This window comes from Coffea arabica, chromosome 10c, assembly GCF_036785885.1.
Source record: "Coffea arabica cultivar ET-39 chromosome 10c, Coffea Arabica ET-39 HiFi, whole genome shotgun sequence".
NCBI classification, from domain to species: Eukaryota; Viridiplantae; Streptophyta; class Magnoliopsida; order Gentianales; family Rubiaceae; genus Coffea; species Coffea arabica.
In genome coordinates, this window is record NC_092329.1 from 12450355 (window position 1) to 12474176 (window position 23822).

Sequence of the window (23822 nt, forward strand, 5' to 3'; positions counted from 1 at the left end):
CACAAACGTTGGTTAATTTATCCCCTTTCAGTTTCAGGAGTTAAGTTTTCCCTTTTTGCCTTTGTCTACAATGATTTGCCTCATCATTTTCTCTTCCATTCGAACTCAACTCTGAAATTACCTATTATTTCGTCATTAATTACACCCAATTCAATTGCTGAACCGTTGGTATGTTAATGCCTAAATGATTGATTATCAGTTTCTCCCTGTTTACATTCTAAAATTAGGATAATTCTACCTGACTTCATACTAATTAGCTTAAAATGCTTTTCAATCCTAGCTACTCCTGGTGGTTCAGCGTGAGATTAGATTTCACCCTCCCAATTTTTCAGTTCCTCCCTTAATTTTGTCGATGTATTCTTCGTACTTACAATTAGCGACTCTTAAATCTTATAGGTTTGGAGCAACAGTAAGAAAGAGCTCTCAGTGAGGATTCTGGAATAAGGTTAGCTTTATGTGTTGCTCTGCCTTTCTGCATTTTCAACGACCTTCAATTTGACACGGTTTTATTATAACTCTGTGTGAATTGATTGATTATATCGTTTATCTTTTCGTACTAAATTTTATTTCTTCTCATAATGTACTATTGTCTGTTTAACAAAAAAAATCTCGTTTCCTACAGGCACCAAACACCCGCGCGATGCGCGGGCACTCCCTCCTAGTGAATCAAATAAGATTTGAAATTAGGACTTTTAACACGATCTGAACATAAGTGTGCCATTATTGGATCGATGTGTTAATGATACTAAGGTTAAAAGATAAACTAAACAATTCGATATTCGAATTGAGTTTGGCTCGGTGAGCAATCGTTTGAATTTCGTTTGTTAGTTAATCAAACCAAACTTGAATAGCAATTTGTGCTTCATAAACTTTCAAGTTTGGTTCATCCTTGACTCGGTTAACATATAAGTGAAATATACATGTAAAAGTTCAAATTACTTGAACTTGGCTAAAGTTCAATTTGATAAAAAAAAAAAAAAAAGAGTAAATGGCTCAAAAGGTCACTAAACTATTGAAAATGGCACCCTTTGATCATCAAACTTTTTTTGTGGCCCAAAAAGTCACCAAACTCACAAAAACATGCCAGCGGAGTCATTTTACCGATATTTAGCGGTTTCTCATCCGGTGGCATTGGCAATGTGGACTAAAGGAATTTTTTTTAAGGGAAAAAAATGTGATACACCGAATTTTAGGATAATGTTTTTTCCCTCTTAAAAAAAAGATATTACGATTTATTTATTTTGGTTTTGTTTTAAAAACATTGGCTCCATTTGGATTGCCTATTTTTTGGGGTGTTTTTGAAAAATTTTACTATAGCAGTTTTTTAAAAACACTCATTGTCATTTGGATTATTGTTTTTGAAAACTCCTATTTTTTTAAAAAACATATATGCTTTTGGATTGAACTGTTTTTGAAAAACAACTACACATAAATTATTTGAAGGGTCCAAATGTGCAATTGGCCAATACCTTCAGGTCATTACAAATGTTGGACAACTAAAAAATGTCCCCTCCCGCAATTGGGAAAAATGCCAAAGGTTGACCGTAACCCTTGTAAAAAATGTGCCGAGAATTTAACTCGTTCATGACTTATTTGTACGCATCCATTCACAAACACATGAACTAAACCGGTCAATTGAATACTTACTGAGGTTGCAGAGCAAAGTACTAGTCAGCAAATATAATACAGAATTGCAAATCCTGTTCAAGCAATAATACATTAACTGTAGCCAAATTAAAAGTAATCGTTCATTCACAACGAACGTGAACCAAATAAAAAGTACAAACTGCTGCCAATTTGGACCTGTCGATTCTATGCCAAGCACTCGAGTCTAATTATTAGCATTCCAATACATGTGCACCGCCATTGCTCGCCGATTTTCATTCCAGTTATCTACACCCTACTGCGACATATCGATAGGTTGACCCATCTGCACTTGTTTCCCTACTATGTGTGCATCTGCAAAGGCTTCATTTGCCGCTTCTTTATTGAAATACTCGTCATTCGGCACATAATCACGCAAAAAATTGTGCAAAGCACAACATGCAAGCACAATATTATTTTGCGTTGCTATCAAGTAGTTCTGCATTGGCCCTTTGAGTATTGGAAAATGCTTCTTAAGAACTCCAAATGCGCGCTCAATAATATTTCTAATTAATGCATGGCACCTACTGAACAGAGCTTTAGCTGCTCGCTCATGATGCGTGCCCCGTACACCCCTAAACGGTGTCATAAACCCCGGCATATTTCTGTAGGCAGCATCTACCGCATAATATTTTTTTGTTCATTTAACAACATAGAATTCATGTAAGGCCCCTACTTATTTATATGGAAACAAATGCAAAAAACGGTCAAAGAAATTTGAGACTATTTCCTACTGTCTTGTATTATAAAAGTATTTATTAGCCGGACATATTAAAAAATGTGGTGTCAATTAAAATACCTTGTGGTGGCATTGGAAATCCCGAGCCCGGATCAAGCAAGGTTTCTTGGAGAATTCGGGCATCATGAGCACTACCCTCTCAACCGACCCGAACAAAGACAAACCACATATCATGATCGCAGGCAGCAAGTACATTCTGGGATAAGTCGCCATGCCGATTTCTGAACCTCTCTCTTACCTCTGCTCTGCACCAAGCGGATATGTGGGTCCCATCTAAGGCTCCTACACAATCCTATAGAAGTTCGATGGTTTTAAAAAAAATTCCAAAGCACATAAGAATCCAACTTAAAGTGCATCTGAATAAAAATGACACACATACCCGGAACCACAGCATGAGCAAAGTATTGTTCAAAATCCTTGGATGAGTGTCATCGACGTTTCTTGGCCTAACGAGATCACGACCTAACCGAACCAAAGCTCGTAAGACATGACGAACGTGTCGATCAATCGTCTCCGTTGAATGCTGGAATTGCTCGGCTAGCACACGGTGCCTCTCATCATGGCTCAGGCACATTAGGATTAAAGCAACGGATTCATGTACTCCCACTCTTTGAGAAGGATATGCATACCAGTAACCCCGATCAACCAATAAATTACACAGCAGAAGGAATTGAGGAACATCTAAGCGCATATTCTCAATAATTCGGTCTTCATGTCCGTTTATTAGGTCAAGCACATAATCCCCCCCCCCCGAGAACGCACTATCTCGTACTCTTCTTCTTCTGGGGACTTGCTGATTTATATCTTGAAAAAAGAATATGAAACCCAATAATACGACGTACATAAGGACATTGTCGAGCTCCTCATCATCCAGCTCGTCATCCAGTAAAGCTCCTTGAATGTGCCACTGGTTGTCCATGCTCCTTGGTCAACAACTTTGAACTCTGCAACTGGCCAAGTGATTAAAGTACATTAAGCACCAAAATAGGTAAACAATAACTTAAGAATATCAAAACGCATATTTAAAAAAATTAGCACAAAAAGTTAGCAACAGCGCCATACGTGAACAAGTAAGCAATAGCGAAAAACATGACCTGTCTTATTTAATTCAGCACAAGTTCAAACAGCTTATACAACTAAAATTGAACTTTTGTCTACAGTCAATACTGCTAATGATCGCCGAAATGACAGTAGACTGGTAGATTTAAAGGCGCCTCCACGGAAAATATTAACTGGTTGGCACACATCCCAAGCAATTTGTATATAGAAAAAACGTCCAACCAATATTTATAAACGCACACAAAGAAATTACTGAAATATCCTCTATATACCAAAAAAAAGTCTATCCGGAGTACATAACCGGGAAATAAGCACATAATCCCGCATATGTTAACTCACAACAACATGAGACAGGAAACCTCCACGGAAACCAATATAATCATTGGTGAAATCCCTAACAAATTAATTCAGGAAAAGTATCCTCCATATAAAGAAAAAAATTAGTTCAACCCTGTGCCATAAACAGGTGAAATTTCTCTCAATTTAAGTTCAACCAATTATAATACAAATTAAATAAGTTCATCCAATTATAAAAAACACTCACAAGTGAAATAAGTAAATATCCTAACCAGTATAGTAAATAAGTTCAATCAATTACTATAAATACTCACTAATCATTACAAATAAATATTCCCAAATATATTAAGAAAAAAATAAGCCAGGTAAGGTCCAAATAAATCCAACTGCACAAAATTAATATGGCAACTCCAGTCAAACACAAAATAATAGCCATTGCCCTTTTTCTCAATAATTAATTGTTAGTAAACTACTTCTAGCAAATTTTTAATCTCAACACAAATAAATTAGCAGACACTCCCAGGTAAAAAAAATTCCAAATAACAGGCCCGGGTCCAGTTACCTTTTGAGAAAATAACTGAACAAAGTCCAATATCACCTCACAAAAAAATTAATATGGCAACTCCAACTACACAAAATAGCCATTGCACTTTTTACTAACAATAGCAATATATAGTAAACTACTTCAACCAATATTTATAATCTTAGGACAAATAAATTAGCAGACATAAGCCAGGTACATAAAGGAAAAAATATTAACTGGCCCGGGTCCACTTATTTGAGAAAATAAGTGAATAATTAATACCAATATCACCTTGTTCAAAAAAGCAACTCCAACTACACAAAATAATAGCCATTGCACTTTTTCCCAACAATTAATTGTTTGTAAACTACTTCAACCAATATTTATAAGCCCACACAAATAATTGAACAAAGACATTCCCTGTACATGAACGAAAAAATATTAACTGGCCCAGGTCCATTTATATGAGAAAATAAATAAATAACAAAGTCCAATATCACCTCACCCAAAAATTAATATGGCAACTCCAACTACACAAAATAATAGCCATTGCACCATTTCCTAAAAAGTAATATTTAGTAAACAGCATCAACCAGTCTTTATAACCTTAGGCAACAAATAAATTAGTAGACATTGCCTGAATATGAAGGAAAAAATAATAACTGGCCCCGGTTCAAATCATGTGAGAACATAAATGAGACGCTGTCCAATATTAACTGCTGCCAATAAAATTAATTTGGTAACATGGCCGAACAATATATACGCCAGTGCACTATTTCCTAACAAATAATATATAGTAAACTACTTGAACCAATATTCAGAAGCACACATAAGGTAAATTAGCAGACATTCCTTGAATATACAGAAAAAAATAATAACCTGAACCAAATCCAATTGTTCAAAAATAAACGAACAAATTTCAACATCAACTCACAAAAAAATGTAGAGGCAACTCCTGTCACACAAAATCAAAATCTTTGCACTATTTCCTAACAAATAATGTAAATAAACTCATTCAACCAATATTTATAAGCACACACAAATTAATTATCAGAAATATCCTCAACTTCACCTCACATAAAAAAAACTAAGGCTCGCGGTACAGTACAGAAATGAATAACAAAGTCCAATGTCAACTCGAACTACAAGGGTCCAAATGAGCAGTTGAAATTTTAAGGCATGCGGAAAAAAGGTAGAAGGTTGCCGCAATAGTCACTGGCTGGACAGAATGAGGTGCTAAACGGGGCGAAGGAAGCCCCGATGTCTAACGAAGGCAAGGCGGTCTTCGTCATTCACGCATAAGAACCAAATGAGACGCTCCGCACGATTCCTTAGCAGATCGGCCATCTTGAAGCGCACAGTTGGGTCCAAATGAAGACCGCTCAAGTTGGCCAAGGCAGCCTGTAGCTCCTCCTCTTCATCAACCGGGGCTTTTTACTCTTAGCGGGGAGAAGAGACCGAACTGGTCATCCCAGAGCTCCTTTTACCGTTCAATCGTGTCTCGATGCTATCTAAAATCCGGACGTACTTCTAGAATTGGGGGGAGGATGGCGCAAAGAAAGATTCAGTTGACATGTCCCCTGATTTGCGCTTTCCTTTGCCCTTCTTCACCTTCTCTTTCCCTTTCCGGGTCACATGAACGGCATCTCCTTCATCTGATGAATCGACATCGACAACCCCCTTACCACTACCATGTCTTGCAGCATGTTCCATTTCCAATTCGTTAGCCGAATTGACGGGAGATGCCACAAAGTCGGAGCTGAAATCCCCACTGGCCCCCTGATTCATGAAGATTTCTTCAAGCAAATGGAAGACTAGACAAGAGCGGTTATAAAACCTTTTGTACCCCGAGTTCACCTACAGAAGAATAATATATACAATTAATAATGTGGATAGCTTAATATACAATTAATAATGTGGAAAAAACTTGCAAAATTCTATAGACAGCTTATAAAGAAAATATGTAAACATAACAGGAAAAGTATTATACCTGAACTAGATGACTCCATCGCTCATCATCCATCATGAAGGTGTAGTTTGTTGAGTCCCAACTCATACCAGTGCCACGCTTCTTGAACGAAATGTAAAGTCTAGTTAGCTGCTGAAACGCATAGTACTTTGAACAAATACTGTCCCGGGGGAACGAAACCCCGAAATTCTGAGTGAGCATCCTAGTAATCTGAGGGATAACATGGCTCCCGATGATCTGTGATGATATTTCCTCATTCCTATGCATGTTCACAAGCTCATGGGCAATGGCAGTTTTTATCTCCGGCTTGAAAGTGTTACGTTCCTTATTTGCTTTTGGTTTGGGCATCTTTGTTTTCTTTAGAAAAGTCAAAACCAGAAAAAACGCTTAGGGTGGACTTAAACATGGGAAATTAGACACATTCTAAGGGAATATTGGGACACTTATATAGAGAATGTTTCCCCTAGTAAGTTCTAACTCACCTTGAAGTAGTTTGTTATACAAAGACGCAAATCGTTTTCTCCCGTAGCTGAATTAGGTGAACAAATGTTAAATCCCCTAGTCGTTTGCAAAGCTGTAAATAACGATGTTAAAAAGCCGAGAACTGCAGTAGTTCCGGATCAAGATTTGACATAATTAATTGTCACAATAGTTGCTTCTTACCCTTCGAAGTACTCTGAGTCACAAGAGGCATCACAATCCTAAAAATATGTACAAGGTACCACTAAAATGCTATTAGCAGACCAAGTGCATAAACTGTTAACGAAATATCATGCAATTTCATGTTCGAAGCTAAAACTTCCACTAACATATCAAAGTTCATTTTAGATTATAATATGCTGAAAATCACATACACAGGACCAAAACAGCCTCACACAAAAAGCAGATTAATTTTTCCCTCTATACAGGTTATACGTAGCAACAACACCCTACCTAAACACATATCTGGCAGAGCAAATGATCAATTTCAGCGGCAACAAGAGCACTAGATGACTCCATCAAATATCTAATCCACAAAATAGTATCAATATTAAAGTGCAATTAACAGAGTACACGTATACCATGAGCTTAGCAAAAAAAAATCGCCTTTCCTAACCGAACTAAATGAAGCAGCCAAGCAATATCATCGGCTAATGTGGTGCCACTGTGTACCCTCTCCCTCTTACGAACAATTAATTGCCTCATACTGTGGACACATGTGGGGAAGAGTACAATAGCAAAAAAATGGTGAAACTGAAATTGTGAGTTGCGCAGTTGAGGTGGCGAACCAAAACTTACTAATTTTGAAAAATTGAAGCCGCACAATTACAAGCAAGGTACTAGAAGCATGAATTCCAGTCCAAACAAGGCAAAGCAACATCAGTGAAATTGATCCTCTGTCTGGACTATAAACTATCCCTACCAAATTTTCAGAGCCGTTGATTAAATGGCAACCACATAAACTAATTACTGTAGCCTTAATTCGTACGAATTAAGGCCCCAATGACCTAAACAGTACAAACTCACCTCGGCGGATCAACAGCTGAGCAGTAGCGATGAGACTCAGTAGCTGCGACTTCGAAATAAGGGAAAAAAGCTCTGCACCAAGCTTCTTCGTGTGTGTTAGTGGCCCTGCCGCCTCTCCCCTGCTATCTGTGCACTATGATGTCAGCTACAAATCGTGGCTGTTTTGCTGAAGATAAGCTGCAAATTGTGGAGGGACAGGCTAACTCAACACTTGATGCTGTTTAGAGGATGGAAAGTGTAGAGGTATCCGCTTCTGCTCGATATAGTTTAGCAGAAGAAATAAAGAGGAGAAATAGGAAGGAGTTCGGCTTTTAGTCAAAAACTCATCTTAACAATTAATGCTCCTAAACGGTACCGTATAACAGGCGCGGGACTGTAGCATTTAAAAAACAACTGGTTGACCAAAAGGTGTATTTTGACTACAACCACAGTTTCTTCCAAAAACAATTGATCCAAACACACCCATTGTTTTTTTAAAGACTAGACACTTTAAATTTTAATCAAAATCCTAGTTTTACTTGTGACCAGAAGATTGTTATTTAATTGAGTTTATGTATTACAATACATGCTTTATGATAGGTAATTATAACGGTTGGGTGGTTAGTAAATTAATGAGGTGTAATTAAACTTGTTGGATTACATGAAATTGGTAATCTATGGAGTTAATTGCAAAGATTAGAAATTGTTGGGGCCATAGTGTGAGGGTTAGCAAAGTAAATTTACTAGTAATCTTAAAGCTTCTAGGATCTTCCTAAGCTCAAATTTGATTGGTAGAGAAAACGTATCCTTTGATTTTGGCTTAAATATCTAAGTTAAGAGGAAAAAGTAAATGAAAGAAAAAAAAAACAAAGCCAAAAATTAAGAGGAAAAAGAGAGAGAGAGGGCCGAGAGCTCTATGGGAGGAACAAGAGAAAAGTTTCAACTTTGGTTTCTTGATTTCTTGCTCAATCTTGTAAATTAACCGATAGATTCACTAAATAATCCATAGAAGTTGCTTAGGAAGGTGGATTGCTATCTTGGAGTGGAGTGTTTTGGTGGTTCAAGCTTCTTAGGGGTTGTTGTGCTTCTCCAATTCTAGGTAAAGTTGATATTAGTTCATGGTTATGTTATTTATTGGTTTACAAGTGAAAGTTATGGCTTGTTTAAATAGATTTCATGATTTTAGTGGTGGTTATAGTAAATTCCAGTTTTATAGTGTAATTTTCAGCTTTGGTTGTTGGAATGGATGGTTGTTCTTGGTGTTCATGTTGTAGTAATACTTATGCTTAGTTTATGGAAGTGAATTATGGTTAAAAATTGTTAGTTTTGTAGCATATAAAATTTAGCCAGCAAGAAGGGTTTGAATTAGGGTTTTGGTTGATGAATTTATATGTAATCTTGTGTTAATGATGTAGTTGTAGCTTGTGTTGCGAAATTGTTGTAAATTTGGTGAATTTCCGCTTGTAGCGAAAAATTTAGCTCTTGTTCAGAAAATTTCAGCCTTGAGTTAGGGATTTGAGTTAATTATTGAGTGCTTAGTTTGGCTAAATAGGTATATGAAATGTTACAAGTGGAAAGAATGTTAATTGGTGTATGTCCGCTTGTCGTGGAAGTTTTCAGCTTTGGTTTGGTAATTTCAGCATTTTACTTGGGTTGTGATTGAAGACCTTAGCTTGGTATTGCTTTAATGGTAGCTTAGATGTTGATTTATGATGTGTTTTCTTGATTTGGTGTATTTAGTGTGCTATTGGTACAAGTTAGGTTGAGTGCGAAACTGTTGGTACAAGTTAGGTTGAGTGGGAAATCGGAAATAAAACAAGGTTTGTCAAACCTGTAACTTTGGCTTCATTTTTCACTTTGATCCGTATCAAATCAGTATTTGGTCAAAAAACAAAAATTTTAGTTCTATGTTTCAGCTTTCCAACGCATCTAAAAACACCTCAATCGGACTTTTGTGACTTGAGTTATTGCCATTTGAATGTAGTGCTAACAACCAAACTGACAATGAAATTTTGGTTTTGTAATCTGCAAATTCGACCTAAATTAACTGTGAATTGGGTTGACTTGTCTTCATAAAAGTTGTAACTCTTTGTCTTAGCTTTGAAACACTACCTAGTACACCTTTATCCGATAACCACAGCTCCAATTATGGTCGAAACCGTGCAACCTATTTTCATACCGTTTTCTGTCGTGCGCACCGTTTTCATTTCCCCGCGCGAGCGCATGCATTTCTTTGCCCTTTTTGTCGTTTTGGCCATTTTAATCCTTATTTTCATTATAATGGTTGTTTGACTAATAGTTAAGTATAATTTTTTATCACAGGCAGTGACGGCCTGAACTTAGTCGGTGGACCCGTATAAATTGTCTTGATTTACGTGCTAGTTATTTTGAGTGAGTAATTGGGTTTGTTTATGTAATAAATTGTCAAAGTGCTTTGTATATGTTAAATGGGTACTTAGACGAGAGTGTATTTTATCTCACTCGATCTAAACCCATTCTCTGTTCTTGATTTAATATGTGAGAATACATGCTTTATGTTGAGTATCACCCCTTGTACTGTGTGCTGTTGGGGTGATTACATGACTTGAGTATTTTGATGAGTACTTTGTTGAGAGGTATCCTTTGTTGAGAGATTGGATATCTCAGGATTTGGTTCCAATCCGGTTCCAAGGGTAGATGGACTATTCGAACCGATCGGGGTTGGTCAAAGTCAATTCTTTGCTAATTTTGGAATTTTGTTTTTTGTTAAAGCAAAGTGATTTTGCTTTTGCTCGAGCTACTGTGTGCTAATGACTGGCCAGTGGGGGTTGATAAGGTAAGCGGGGGAAAAGTAAGTGGAGTCTACGGACCATGAGTATTTTGGTTGACGGAGTGTTAACAGGTGTTCAATCTCAGGGAATTGGACTGGTTTTGAAACCACTTGTATCCTACTATTGTGATGTTACAATTCTGTTTATTGATGTGAAATATTTTGGTTTGCATGTTTATTTGGATGTGATTTTGCGTTTTTACCCCGATTACTTACTAAGCATCTAACTTACCCCATTCCATTTGTTTTCTTTAGCAAGGGCCGACGCGGGAATCGCTCGAAAAGGTGTATAGTATAGGTGATTTTAGGTTTGTAGAATAGTTGATTTTGCCCTAATACTTGATGTAAGTTGACTAATAAGACGTATATATTTGTTGTGACGGTTATAATTAGTAGTTTCTTTAAATCCTTCTTTAGGGTTTAATTGCTGGTACTAGTGGTGTGTATGGTTTAATGTAGTAGTTCTATATAACTTTTGAAGACGTAATAGTGTAAATAGAACTCTTTTTTGGCATGAATTTATTTTTTCATTTTTGTTGGTATCAAGTCCTGGCGCGAGTTAGGCAGACGATCCGCTAAACCCTTTAGTACGCCTCTAAGTACGGTGGGGTCGTCATAAAAAATGTCCAAAAGCTTATTGGAACAAGTGAACCCATATTTAGTTTCATTCCCAAAGTTGACCCACCGATCGTTTGCTTCACTTTATCTTCTCCAGCGAAGTCGGGTGATTGTGACCACCTGTAAAAAGAGAATGATCAACACTCAACTCTAAAGTTTTATCAATACCTAAACCCTCCTCGGTAATTTGACTTTACCCTTATCAATTTGGGCCTTGGACGCAAAAATCTGAAGAGGCTTTGACGCAACGGAACAGGAGGAGCAGGCTTCACCAGCTTCAATGATGGATCTTTCCGAAAACATTCGCTTTCTACATGACCAAAACGTTCGCAAAAATGACAAAACGCCGGCCAAATCTCAGACTCGACCTTTTTGCCAAAAACCATACTCATCATCCCCAATCCACACCCACTTCACCTGGGGTCGAGTAACATCTATCTCCACCTGCACTCGTGCAACTGAAGGCTGACGAAGATCCGTTCCTGGTTCTCCTGTAGCTGGATCCTCCGGAACCACAGGGACAAATGCCACAAAAGGAAGAGAAGTAGCTGCCCTCTTGCTGTTCTCAAAAAAACTGTTTTAGAAAGCTCCCATGAAGGCTTTTTTTTCCGTGCCTGCAAACTTCTCATATGACGAAATAGCGTAAATAGAGTAGGGGTCTCCATGTCCGTTTCCACTCCGAAGAAAAAGGTTTGGATCTCTCAATCTTATGCCTCCTTGTTCTGGGGGCTCTCCGGCTGGGGAGGGCGTCGCAGCATCAATCTTTAACAACCTTCCCAAAGGACATAAAGTCACCAGATGGGCTAGGAGTCCACCTAGTTTGATCCAAGCCTGTGGTGGGCAACAGTGTAAAAGGGATTTGTTGTTGCAACAATTTTACCTCAGCATTGAACTTCCTGCTAGAAAGCCAGTTCCACATGCCATTATGGATCCACTTTGCTACCTTATCTTGAAGTGACAAACCAAGGTTTTAGAAGGTAGATTACTAGTAAAATGCTGATAAAGAGGGCCTATACGGTGCCATGCATCATACCAAAAGTATGGGCACGACTTGCGAGGAAAAAATAGGTTTGCCATATTTTGTTGGACATGTTTGCCCCTTAAAAAATATTCCTCCATTTCATATTGCCAATGCCACCAGATGAGAAACCGTTAAATATCAGTAAAATGACTCCGCTGGCGCGTTTTTTTGAGTTTAGTGATCTTTTGGCCCACAAAAAAGTTTGGTGATCAAAGAGTGCTATTTTGAATAGTTTAATGCCCTTTTTTTAGGTCATTCACTCTAAAAAAAAACTCATTTAAACTCAACTCGAGAAGTAAACAAACTAAGTTTAAACGGAATCTCAAGTTCGTCAAAATAATCAAACGAACTCGAATGCTAGGGTATTCAATTTATTTAGACTCATTTACACATCCAAATGGTACAACTGGAAGCAAATTAAGTTGGATCTATCCGCAAGTTGACACTCTAACTCAATAATAATTGAACATTACTAAAATGTCCCTCATCTTGTATTTTTTTTCTATTATTTGTTATTGTACCTTTCATGTCTGATTATGTATGGAAGTATTATACTTTATTTCTATTGAAAATTCTAAATCTTGAAGTTTGTTTTATATTTTGAGGACCTAGACACGTATTATGTCTTTAAAAAAATTAGTTATGTGTTTTAATTGTGCATCTCTTTTTTTTTTTTTATCTTTCACCCCTCTCTAGACTCATTCCATCCTTAATTGCCAATCCGAAGATTCGAACTTTGAATTTAGTAGTATGAAGAATTCACTAGCCATCAGCCCAATCTCAATTATTATTTTGCTAAGCATTTTGTCACTAAAAACTGTTAATAGCACGAATAAAGGGGTTAAAGTGGATGTTAAACCGATTCATTTGACAGCGATTATCGTCATTCAAAATGCTTAATGACTTAAATGGATTTGGTTATGTCAACTCATTAACAAATAGATTATGACACAATACAACACAAAAGTTTAGTTGGTTAAGTCTAGGTTGAGGTTTTTCTACATGAACATAACAACATGACCCTCTTTGGTAATAACACTTTACCCATGTGTTTGGCAATTATTGTACTTAAGCTTCCAAAAAGTGAAAAAAAGTGCAACAGACAAATATAGAAGAAGGTAGCTGGTGTAAACAAAATGTTACTATGAGTAAGTTTCAATTTATTGTTTCTTTTAAAAAAAGTGATTGTGGATTAAATGTGATACAATTTTTTTTTTCCCAAAAGCGGTAGAAGTATTTTATTCGAGCAAAATGCTAAGTACAAAAGGGTGAGCAACTGCTCTCAAAATCTTCCCTGGCTGCATGCACTAACCAGACAAGGAAAGAGGTCCTCCAAGAGGTTTCCTCACAACAGTTAAGGGCAAATGTGCCAAAGAGTGACTAACAAAGTTGCAATTCCTTTTGACAAAAGAAAAGCAACATTTCTCAAAGAAACAGCTCATCCGAGAGATGTCTTCCAGTATCACACCAATCCATTTATCGTTCCAGTCTCTCTGCATTAGTTTTTCCACAATCTCCTTGCAATCTGATTCAATCTGCACCCTATTCCAGCCTTCTAGTGTGGCTAATTCCACTGCTCTCCTTATAACCATAGCTTCCTCCATCTTGGCATTCCTACTGCACAATCTCAGGACTGCCCACATTGCTAATAACCTTCCTCTGCTATCTCTTGCAGCAATTCCCCACCCTGCCTTCATCATAAATGTGATACAATTGGTTAACAAATTTTAGTTGGTTTCATATGTTTAATAATTAGATAAAAAAATTTCTAAATTGCATCACAGTGAAGCTTAATGAATTGCATTGAGAGAAATTCCACATGAATACCGTAACCAGTAACTAATGTATAAGTATGTATTTTATCTTTAACCCCTTATTCGATAAATGGAGTTTGCCTCTATTGAAAATCCTTTCCAACTTGTTCATCCATTTTCATGTTTAGTATGCATCATTAAAGTTGAAAAGTCCTTTGCCCCTAAAATGCTCACTCTAACTTTATCCTAGAATCTCTATTACTCAGAGAGAGAAAGAGAGAGGCAGGGAGAGAGAGCCTTTTCCATCTTCATCCTCAAGCCTCAAATGTCCAAAATACGAGGATGTCAAATTTATTCTTACATATTTTTACTATAAACAAATTTTAATATATTTGTGAATTTAATTAATAATTGATTGTAATTTTTAACTTTAATGATTTTTTCCTACATCTAGAATAGTTTTCCTATGTTTAATTAAAGGTGTTGAGTTCAAATTTCCCTTCCCACATTGCAGCTTCTTGAATCCCACCTCTTCACTATTACGAATTTTTTTTTAATTTTTACGATAATATTTATTTTAAAAAATTTTTACCTGTTGTATAAGAATTTAGTCAAATTTCATATAATAATAAGAATAAGAATATAAAGAGAATATGAATATTTGGCATCATGTAATTTATACTCAACCTTGTTAATTATATTTCTAACGAATATGAAATTTAAATTAAATGCCGAGAATAAATCAAGTATTACAATTGAAATCCTTATACTATATAAGAATGAGTCTAGGACTTGAATTTCAATCGCAAGGGTGGGGCTTTTTGGAAATGTGAGAGTGTTTGAGGTGTAATTTGAGTATTGAATATGAGTCATTATAACTAATTTAGTTTTGATGTAATTACTTGGATGTCCTTTTTAACATTTAAAACTAGGAGTAAGTTTGATATGTGACAGTGTTTGATATCCAATTAAACATTGGGTACAACTGAATTCAGCTTATGTTTTAGTGACATTACATAAAAGCCCTTCTAATCATTTAATTGTATTAACATCTAAGTCTTTTAATTTCTTAAAACCTTTCTCATCCGTTATTTGCAAAGTTATGATATATAGATGTTAAGACACAATTAATGTCAATTAGTAGAGAAGTCTGGTTTTTTGACCGTTACCATAGTAACCCTCATCTATTCAAATTCATTTCATTTACTTATAGGTTTTGTTCCACCATAATCATGCAGCATATTGAATTCGGATGTTGCTACATTAGCTACTCCTCTTCCCCATTTTGCAACATCTTTCTCAATAGGTATGTTTTCTTTAACCAATCTACTTTTTGGTTGTAAAAAATCTGTAATATTGCAAGTTGTATGTGCAATAATTTTTTAGCATTTTAATTCAATTTTTCATGTTAGACAAGCTTGATAAGGAAGAGGCCACATTTGTTAATTGTTATTTATGGTTTAAAATAAGTTTATCATCATAAATTTTCCCATTTATAGATTGCATCTACTTCTTTTGTTGTTTTAACTATTAGTTAGGGTAATTTTCAAATCGTTTGCTACTTTATTGACTATTCCATTTAGACAATTTTTCACTTCATCTGATTTGCTAATATGTTTAACTATCTACTTAAAACTATTTGGCTACAACTCTTAAGTATGTACCTCATTACTTTTAATTGTTTTTCTTGAATTGAGTGGATTAAGGTGCTTTGATACTTTTTGAGGTAATTATTCCTCTAAATTAGCATGTTAGTTGTTTTTGCAACTAACACAAAACTGATATTTCGTGATTGTAACCCTTATCAAGAAAGAGATGTTTTGCTATATGTCCTTAATCATACGATAACTTATAATTAATTGCTTGCTCATGTGAAGGCCTCGTGATGATATATCTTTGGAATCAATATAAATTCAAGAATTTGGTTTGCAAGAACCGAAATTCCACTAGCAATGATTTCTTCAAGTATGCTAATTGTTCAAATCTCACTTATATGACAAGATAATGTGGTAGATTACCCTCATATCAAGATCAAATTCAAATTAAATAATAAATTTTAATATCCCTAAAGTGCATGAGCAGATATAAATATGTCTTTTATTATACTACGTTAGATGCAAAGTAGTTGATCGTATCTTATATTTATATTTTATTGTATATTATATTTTTTAACTCAACATGTAACTTATGATTTTTTTTATTTAATATCACATAATAAAAATTGTCATACTTCAATTCTTATACTAGAAATTGCCAAATAATAAGTATTAACTATCTTTAATTATAGATACTAAACTCCCGTGCGTTGCGCGGCCTTTTCCCCTAGTATTTCAATATGAATGACACTCAATCATATATATATAATAACGTCGTATTCTCATACTTATCCCTTCATATTTTCTCTTTCCTACGTAGCTTAACGAGACGGCAAGTAGTTTCCTACGTGGCTTGCTCCTTTTTTGTTTAGATAAATATCAATTCTTATTTCTTATAAAAATTCTTAATATTATATGATTATTATTTCCTACCAAAAAAAGGAACTGGAAAGTAATGCGATATAAATAAAAGAGATATAAATCTCCTCTATTAGATATATAGGAATAAATGATAATATATTTTTTTGTAGTGTCCTATTCTTTTTTTTTTTTAACAATTTCATCATAGATCCTTTTTATTTTAGGATAATCTACCCATATATAGAACAACATACAAACAATCTAGACATGAAAATTAAAGAAAGTTAACCCGAGAAAGTTTTTACAAGATTCACAGTCCCCCATGCATAATTGATGTACAAAGGGAAATGGTACTTCATCTGATTGAAAAATTCTGGAAAAGTCCACAAAGAAAATAGAGTGTCATCAACCAAAGAAATAAAATCCCATTATCATAACTAAAGAAAGATGAGATAAAACATTAGATATTTGTTGAATTTTTGCACCTCAAAGGCCCCTACCTGACCCTCCGTCCGTAGTGCCCTCCAATCCAAGAGAAAGGCCTCCGTCCGTAGTGTCCTCCGCCCGTCTTTTTTTTTAATATATTTCTGCTAATAATTCCTTAATCACAATACATCTCTACCCAGATGGTGGGGAGTATTTCGTGTATGGACTCACATTATAGGAGTCCATGCACTTAAAGGACTCGATATAGTGGAGGTGGTCTTTTAAGATCGGTAAAATCTATCCTGATAACGCATTTGTAAATTTATTACATACAAGTTTATATTCGTGCATAGTACGGGTCACATAAGGTCTTATTTCTACCCAAAGTTATTTGGACAATTATGGTTTTATTTCTTATAAGAATTCTTAATATTATAGGATTTTTATTTCCTGCCCAAAGTTACGTACTTTAAGCAACTTAAATTAAGATAAACATACTTTTAATGTTCTTATCAATATCTCTTTGTATTCTTATCAATTCTTATTTCCTATGTCTACACTATATATAGCCTCTAATATATTGATTTCAATCATTAAATTTATGGTTAGGTATTTCTAGTGCAAGCGGTTGGCATATTAAAGTATCGATTTTGGGTTTTCACTCCTCTTGATTATCAGGTACATCTTCTTTCAATATATATATATATATATATATATATATATATATATATATTTTTAAAAAGCATGTTGATCTTTAATTGTAAAAGCTTAGTAACATATCTTGAATTTTGTTTTTTTTGTTTTATTTTTTATTTGTTTTGTATGAAGACATAGGATTTAAACAAGTACTTTCATCATTATTTTTGTAGGATTTTTTCTAACATGTTTGTTAATAATTGATTTTTGTGATCATATACTACGATATTTGTTAATTTACCTTCAGGAAAAACAACCAAAAACAAAAGGCACTGGAAAGTAATGCAATATAAATACAAGAGACATAAATATCTCTATTAGATATATTTGCAAATTCATTAGTTAATTAAAAGACTCTGGCCGTTTACTTAATTATAATCTTTACATATTGTTATACACAAACTTGAATGCGATAAATCATTTATTTATTTTTATACTTAGTTATCCTACTTTGCTATCATGCAGTGATAATAGAAAATCAATAAATGTTGATTTGCATAGACAAATCGAGGAGAATGTTCAAACAGAAAAAACAAAAACAAGTTTCTGAATAGTAGAATATTATTTGATACTATTTACTGCACTTTTTATTTATTTTCAAGTTTTTGAATGTTATGGTATTGTTGAATGTTATTTTTTCTATTTTTGAATTATTATTCACTGAATTAGATGTTCACATTTATATTATAAGAATACTTTACATTACAATGCGCACATAGTAATATATTTAAGACAAGTTATAATAGATTATACATTAAATATGTATTTTATATCGACATTTTTATAAATTGACTAAAGTTTATTATTTTTCGACGATTCCCGTTCAACGAACGAGTACAAAACTAGTTATTCATAAAGCAAAAAGAATAGTGGTTGTATGACAGGCGCTCTGATCTATAGATCACAGACAACTGCTAGTGTTGGTGCTTTTCTAAACTTAATTTGATGTTACAAAGAACACCTTTATTATTTTAATTTACAACAAAACACCACCATCCCTTCACTGCTTCCCTTCCTCTCTCATCTCCTCAATCCTAACAGCGCCACCTCCCCAAGCATTTACCAAACCCTTATAAATTTGCTATAACAAATTTTATTAACATCTGCACCATATGTCTTGCATTAAAAATTATAAAATACTATATTTAATTTCAATCACCTAATTATTGGTGGAAATAGTAATTCATTAACTCACTCTCTTCACCGATTCCTCGACGAGTCAATTTATAAACTATGTCGCACATGATGAAATTAACAGGGGTTCAACATTCCTCTCTTGGATTTGGGCTGCAACCAATCTGTTAAAACTCCTATAAAAGTTAATTGACAGCCCATATATCTCAATTGAAATTATTAAGGGTTATTATCACTTTACCCCTTTAACGTTTGGTGTCACTATCAATTTCTCTCTTAACGTTATCTTTTAGTCACTTTACCCCTAAGACTAACGGTCAAACTTAACGGAGTTTGTTAATTAAAGTGAAAAGACATGCTTAACCCTTAAAATTATTATCATTTTACCCCCATAAACTATAGTTTCATTTTCAATTTACCTCATAGAATTATTTTTTAAGCAATTTATCCTACCATTAAACCAACTTAGTATGTTAAAAAATTTTAGAAGAAAATACCCTCCACTTTGCATAATAAAAATAATAAAAAATTTAGAGTGGTTCTTGTCCTTTTTAATATCAAGAAAAAAAGTTAAAATATTAATTACTTTCTTCTTGACAATCTTATTAATAGCAAAAAAGAATAGAAAGATGGAGAGGGGGAGAGGGAGAGGGAGAGCTCAATTCTTTTTTTAAAAATTACAAATAAGAAAGAATTAAATACTGTTATTATTTTAAAATTATTTCACTTTTTGTTTACTAGCAAATTCCAATCATAATCCCAACAATCTTAATGTAATACGATAATATTAGACTTTTCTTTATTTTCTTTCTTTGCAAAATCTAATTTTCGTTCTTCTTCTTTTCTATTTCTTTTTCTTTTCCTAGTATCAATAAGTGTGAAAAAAAGAAATTTGAGAAAATTCTTTTATTTTTATGTTTTTTGACCTCTTAAAGTGAAAAAAAGGGAGAATAACTATTCCAACTTTTTTATTTTTAATTATATATAAAAAAGGGTAAATATATTTAAAATTTTATGACCATACTAGTTAGATTAACGATAAAGTAAAATGTCTAGAAAATAATAATGTTAGGAACTAAAGTGATTGTATCACTATAATCTAAACGAATAAAATGATAATAACAATGTAGTAATGCTATAAAATAAAAGGGTATTTTTGTCCAAAATTTCTTAACATGTTGGGTTGAATTATTTATGAGGGTAAAGTGATTAAAAGATAACGTTAGGGGGTAAACTGATAGTAGTGATATAGTTTAAGGGAGTAAAGTAATAATAACCCAATTATTAAATTCAGATCTTCTTGTGTACTCATTTAATAAGGTAATAATCTAAATCCCATATTTAACACAAAGTGGTATGATAATTTGATAGAATAACACAAAGTATGCATGCCCGATATTATAATCTCTTTATATTGAAAATTCAAAAGTTCGATAGCAAGATATATAGTACTAATTGGCCGCTTTGTATTAGTTCTTGTCATCACCATTGAGGCCCATTATAAAAGCGTTTCCTTTGGTTTTCATTTTAACTTTACGAAGCCAAAAGGAGGACTTAAAAAAAATTTAATAAGCAGTTGAAAACATGATACATATGTTTCCAAAACAAAATCCCAAAGACAATAACTACCCAAATGTAGCTCGATGAGAGGCCTCAATTTGCTATGTTAATCTTACCATAAGCCCACCTGGTTCCTCCTTTTCTCGTCAGCCCAACAAAGAAAACGTAAAGGGCAATAAGAGGGCAAAATTATATATGTGGTTGTGGTGGCTTTAATATCCATTTGTAGTTGCACTTTTCCTGGAGGTCCGAAAGAACGGATAAACTTTGTCCAACAAATATAACATAAGTTCCAAAATTCCATCAGGCAGAGATGACGGTACTGCAAACAAGTTGCTTCAGCATCATCCCATCACTAAATTCTAAGTTCAATGATTCCAATCTGATCATTAGGGTAGCTGAAAAGCAACGGAAACAGCCAAGGATTACATCTTTTGCGGCAAAATCTGGTGGTTTTTCACTTAATTCGGTACTTCTTGCATTAACATGTTCATTCTTTTTGGGCATCTATGTGTTGAATGTTGCTTAATTTAATGGTTTTTCTTTTTTTGTTTTCACATAAATCACTATTTTTGCAGAATGAAGTTCAATGCTATTAATTAGTAGGGATTATGATTATGATCAAGTTCTTCTAAACTCATATTAATTTGCAGATACTCAAAAAGTGTGAAAGATGTGGAGGTCAAGGTGCTATAGAATGTCCTGGATGTAAGGTAGAGGTTACACAAGTATCAAAGACCAAAAGAAAAGGAGGAATATTAAGGACTTAAATTTTTCCAATCCTCTTCCACCCCCCCCCCCCTCCTTTCTTCCACTTTTATATTCGTTCATGGAATTTAATTAACACTCGATTGTTGATACTTATGCAGGGTACAGGAAAGAATAAAAAGAATGGGAATATCTTTGAGCGGTGGAAGTATGTATTCTTTTCCAAATGAAATGCCATCAAGATTACGAAGGATAGAGAGAGACAACAAAAAAAAAAAAATGGAACAAAGACAAATTAAAATTGTTTATGGTCATTTGTTTAGTTAATTGTTTCAAACTGAGGTAATCTAATTCATGGTTTTATCTAATTCAATGGTATTTAGATGCTTTGATTGCCAAGGATTTGGATTGAAGAGTTGCCCTGTTTGTGGTAAAGGGGGCCTCACACCAGAACAACGGGGTGAAAGATGATGTCCCAGTGTAAGGAAGCTGACATGGTATTCAACTCAAGTACTATTGTTTTGGTACATAAAGCTCTGTGAAAATATGAACTTTGGCTAGGAAAGCGTGTTTGTATGAAGAGATATGACAAGAAATTCAATTCAAGTTTTATTTTACTTTTTGTGGATTTTCTTGCAAGTGACTATTACACACTTGTTGATACAGATTACAGAAGACTTTCCATGTAAATGAATTCACTTACATCTGTCCAACAAATAAAAAAAAAAATTATTTACCCGCTCTTCAAAGATTTGGATACCATCCAACTTTATCTCTCTCAAAATTAATACTTAATATTATAGGGTCTACAGGGAAAGGCGAATAATTCTTTTTTTGTTTAATTGTTTCACGGTTCTCTTACTTCTTAGTTCTTTAGCTTATATCTTCTTTTAGTTTGCCAGTAAGATTGGTGATTTTATTGTTCTAACAATACTCAGCTGCATGCTTGCCAAGTCAAGCGAATTACAATAGCTAAGGTCTAGACGTTGATCTTTATTTGTTCTTTTCTTTTTTCTTGTTCTTTCTATGGGTAACAATTCGAGACGATCTGAATTTTGGACACAAGAGTTGGGGATGGGAGGATATGGGGAAGGGTGGAAGGCATTTAAAACAAGAGGAGGACTAGTTAAATGGTAGGTACCTCACATAGTGCATACACTGTTACGTTTAGATGTACGGCACGTGTAAAATTTAAATTTCAAATTCAAATTCGGATAATATATCATGCATTAAATAGTGAAAGTACATATATTGTTAATGTGTAGAACATTAATCTTATATATATATATATATATATATATATATGTATAGGGCTAATAGGACACTTTCTAATCCAATCGGACAGTTTGGGAATATATTGGGCCACCGGCAATAGCTTCAATTGTTCAAGAAAATCTGTAATGTTCGTTAACAAACCTAAGGTGGGAATTCTAATGCATGAAGTAGCACCTAGATTTATTGTCCTATGGAAGACACTTTTTTCACTTGAATCACACTCATGATATATTGTCAATTTCTCAATGTGTGTTTGGATAGAGAATCGTTTGAACCGTTAGTCAAAATAATTGTTGTAGCACTTTTATAATTTTATATATGTGAGATAAAAAAGCTGTTAGAACTGCGAAAAAATGATTCAAAACCGTGTTTATAACGTGAATAAGATGATATATTTAAAAATTTTTTATAATGACTTTCTTATCATCCTCATAAATATCACTAACTCTTCCCATTAGAGCACTTCAAATCCTTTGTATTGGAATTACTCTCCATCTCTCATCTGTCCGTATTTATATGGTTGCCACATGTATTTATGCATTGATAACTCAAGCAAACGGATAACAAACTCGATCAACAAGTCAAACGCTTGTTTGAATTATCAATATGTAAATACACATGACAGCTATATAAGTATGAGAGAGATGAGACAGAAGGCAATTTTGGAACAGAGGATTCTAAGTGAATTTCGACTAGCACTGTACTAGTAAACCCATAATAGATAAGAAATACCAAACTAAATTTGGCGCAGACTTGGGAATAAACTAGAAACTGGCCGCATGCTAATTGGGTAATTACTAAATTAATAGAACTTGGTTTAATTTCTTTCACTACAAATTCGGAGAATATGCGGGGCGGTGGAATTTTTCTTCCCTTGCTTTAAATTAGGGGCAAGCATGGGGCAAGCATGGGTCAAGCACCCACCTTGTGCATCATTTAACTGATCTAACTCGCACATTATAGATCAGTCATTTTTCGATAATTACCTATCTCACATACTAGCGGATAGCTCTGTTTTGAAACTCGGACCGGACCGGCCAGTCGAACCGGGAACCGGCCAGGTAGCCGGTCCGAGTCATATTAAAAAACCGGAAATTTAAAACCCGGTCAAAGCCGGTCAAAAACCGGGTTTGACCAGGAAAAAATCGGTTTTTCCGGTTCAACAGTAATTTTTTTTAAACAAAAATTCAAACTTTATAATATTATGTTTTGACCCCCTAAATTGTTAAAACTTATCGATATACCTCAAATATTTGATACTTTATAAATATTGTCCTAAAATTTGATGTTATTTTTCAATTAAACTCATAATTTTAATTCTAAACTTGTTAATATTTATTAAATAATATAAATTGCTACTTAATTGTTCTAATTTCTTTATATTTTCTTGTTAAATATATTTGAAACATCAAATATATATGAATATACCTTTATCAATATCAATATATTATTAGATATTATAAATATAATATTTTAATTTTTAAATAATTTTTATTTATGACGTCATCCGGTTCGACCCCTATCGACCCCCGGTCGAACCCATTGACCCCTGACCCCTGACCTTAGCCGAGTCGCTATCCGGTCCGGTTCTGAAAACATAGGCGGATATTCAATTGTCGGGTACTTGTTGAGATAAGATCGGGTCAACG

The 23822-nt window shown here is 34.3% G+C and overlaps 2 protein-coding genes across 2 annotated transcripts; one reads left to right on the forward strand and one right to left on the reverse strand.

Moving 5' to 3' along the window:
* Positions 1-1900: 1900 nt before the first annotated feature.
* Positions 1901-3302, reverse strand: LOC113713911 (uncharacterized). Its single transcript, XM_027237717.2, has 4 exons — positions 2763-3302; positions 2622-2675; positions 2444-2519; positions 1901-2262 (listed from the first exon to the last, which is right to left on the reverse strand). Exons 1-4 carry the CDS (start codon positions 3300-3302, stop codon positions 1901-1903), a joined length of 1032 nt encoding a protein of 343 aa, XP_027093518.2.
* A 17104-nt stretch (positions 3303-20406) lies between these two features.
* LOC113714393 (uncharacterized) lies at positions 20407-21526 on the forward strand. Its single transcript, XM_027238202.2, has 4 exons — positions 20407-20659; positions 20844-20903; positions 21060-21106; positions 21282-21526. Exons 1-4 carry the CDS (start codon positions 20504-20506, stop codon positions 21367-21369), a joined length of 351 nt encoding a protein of 116 aa, XP_027094003.1. The 5' UTR covers positions 20407-20503; the 3' UTR covers positions 21370-21526.
* The last annotated feature ends 2296 nt before the right edge of the window (positions 21527-23822 follow it).

What these genes read in the sequence shown, in the direction of transcription:
- LOC113713911 (XM_027237717.2), bottom strand. Translation starts at nt 3,302, where the DNA reads ATGGACAACCAGTGGCACATTCAAGGAGCTTTACTGGATGACGAGCTG. An exon ending in TGCTCATGCTGTGGTTCCGG is followed by an intron (nt 2,676 to 2,762) that starts GTATGTGTGTCA and finishes GAACTTCTATAG; the next exon opens with GATTGTGTAGGAGCCTTAGA. An exon ending in ATTTCCAATGCCACCACAAG is followed by an intron (nt 2,263 to 2,443) that starts GTATTTTAATTG and finishes ATTATGCGGTAG; the next exon opens with ATGCTGCCTACAGAAATATG.
- LOC113714393 (XM_027238202.2), top strand. Translation starts at nt 20,504, where the DNA reads ATGACGGTACTGCAAACAAGTTGCTTCAGCATCATCCCATCACTAAAT. An exon ending in TAGAATGTCCTGGATGTAAG is followed by an intron (nt 20,904 to 21,059) that starts GTAGAGGTTACA and finishes ATACTTATGCAG; the next exon opens with GGTACAGGAAAGAATAAAAA. An exon ending in AATATCTTTGAGCGGTGGAA is followed by an intron (nt 21,107 to 21,281) that starts GTATGTATTCTT and finishes AATGGTATTTAG; the next exon opens with ATGCTTTGATTGCCAAGGAT.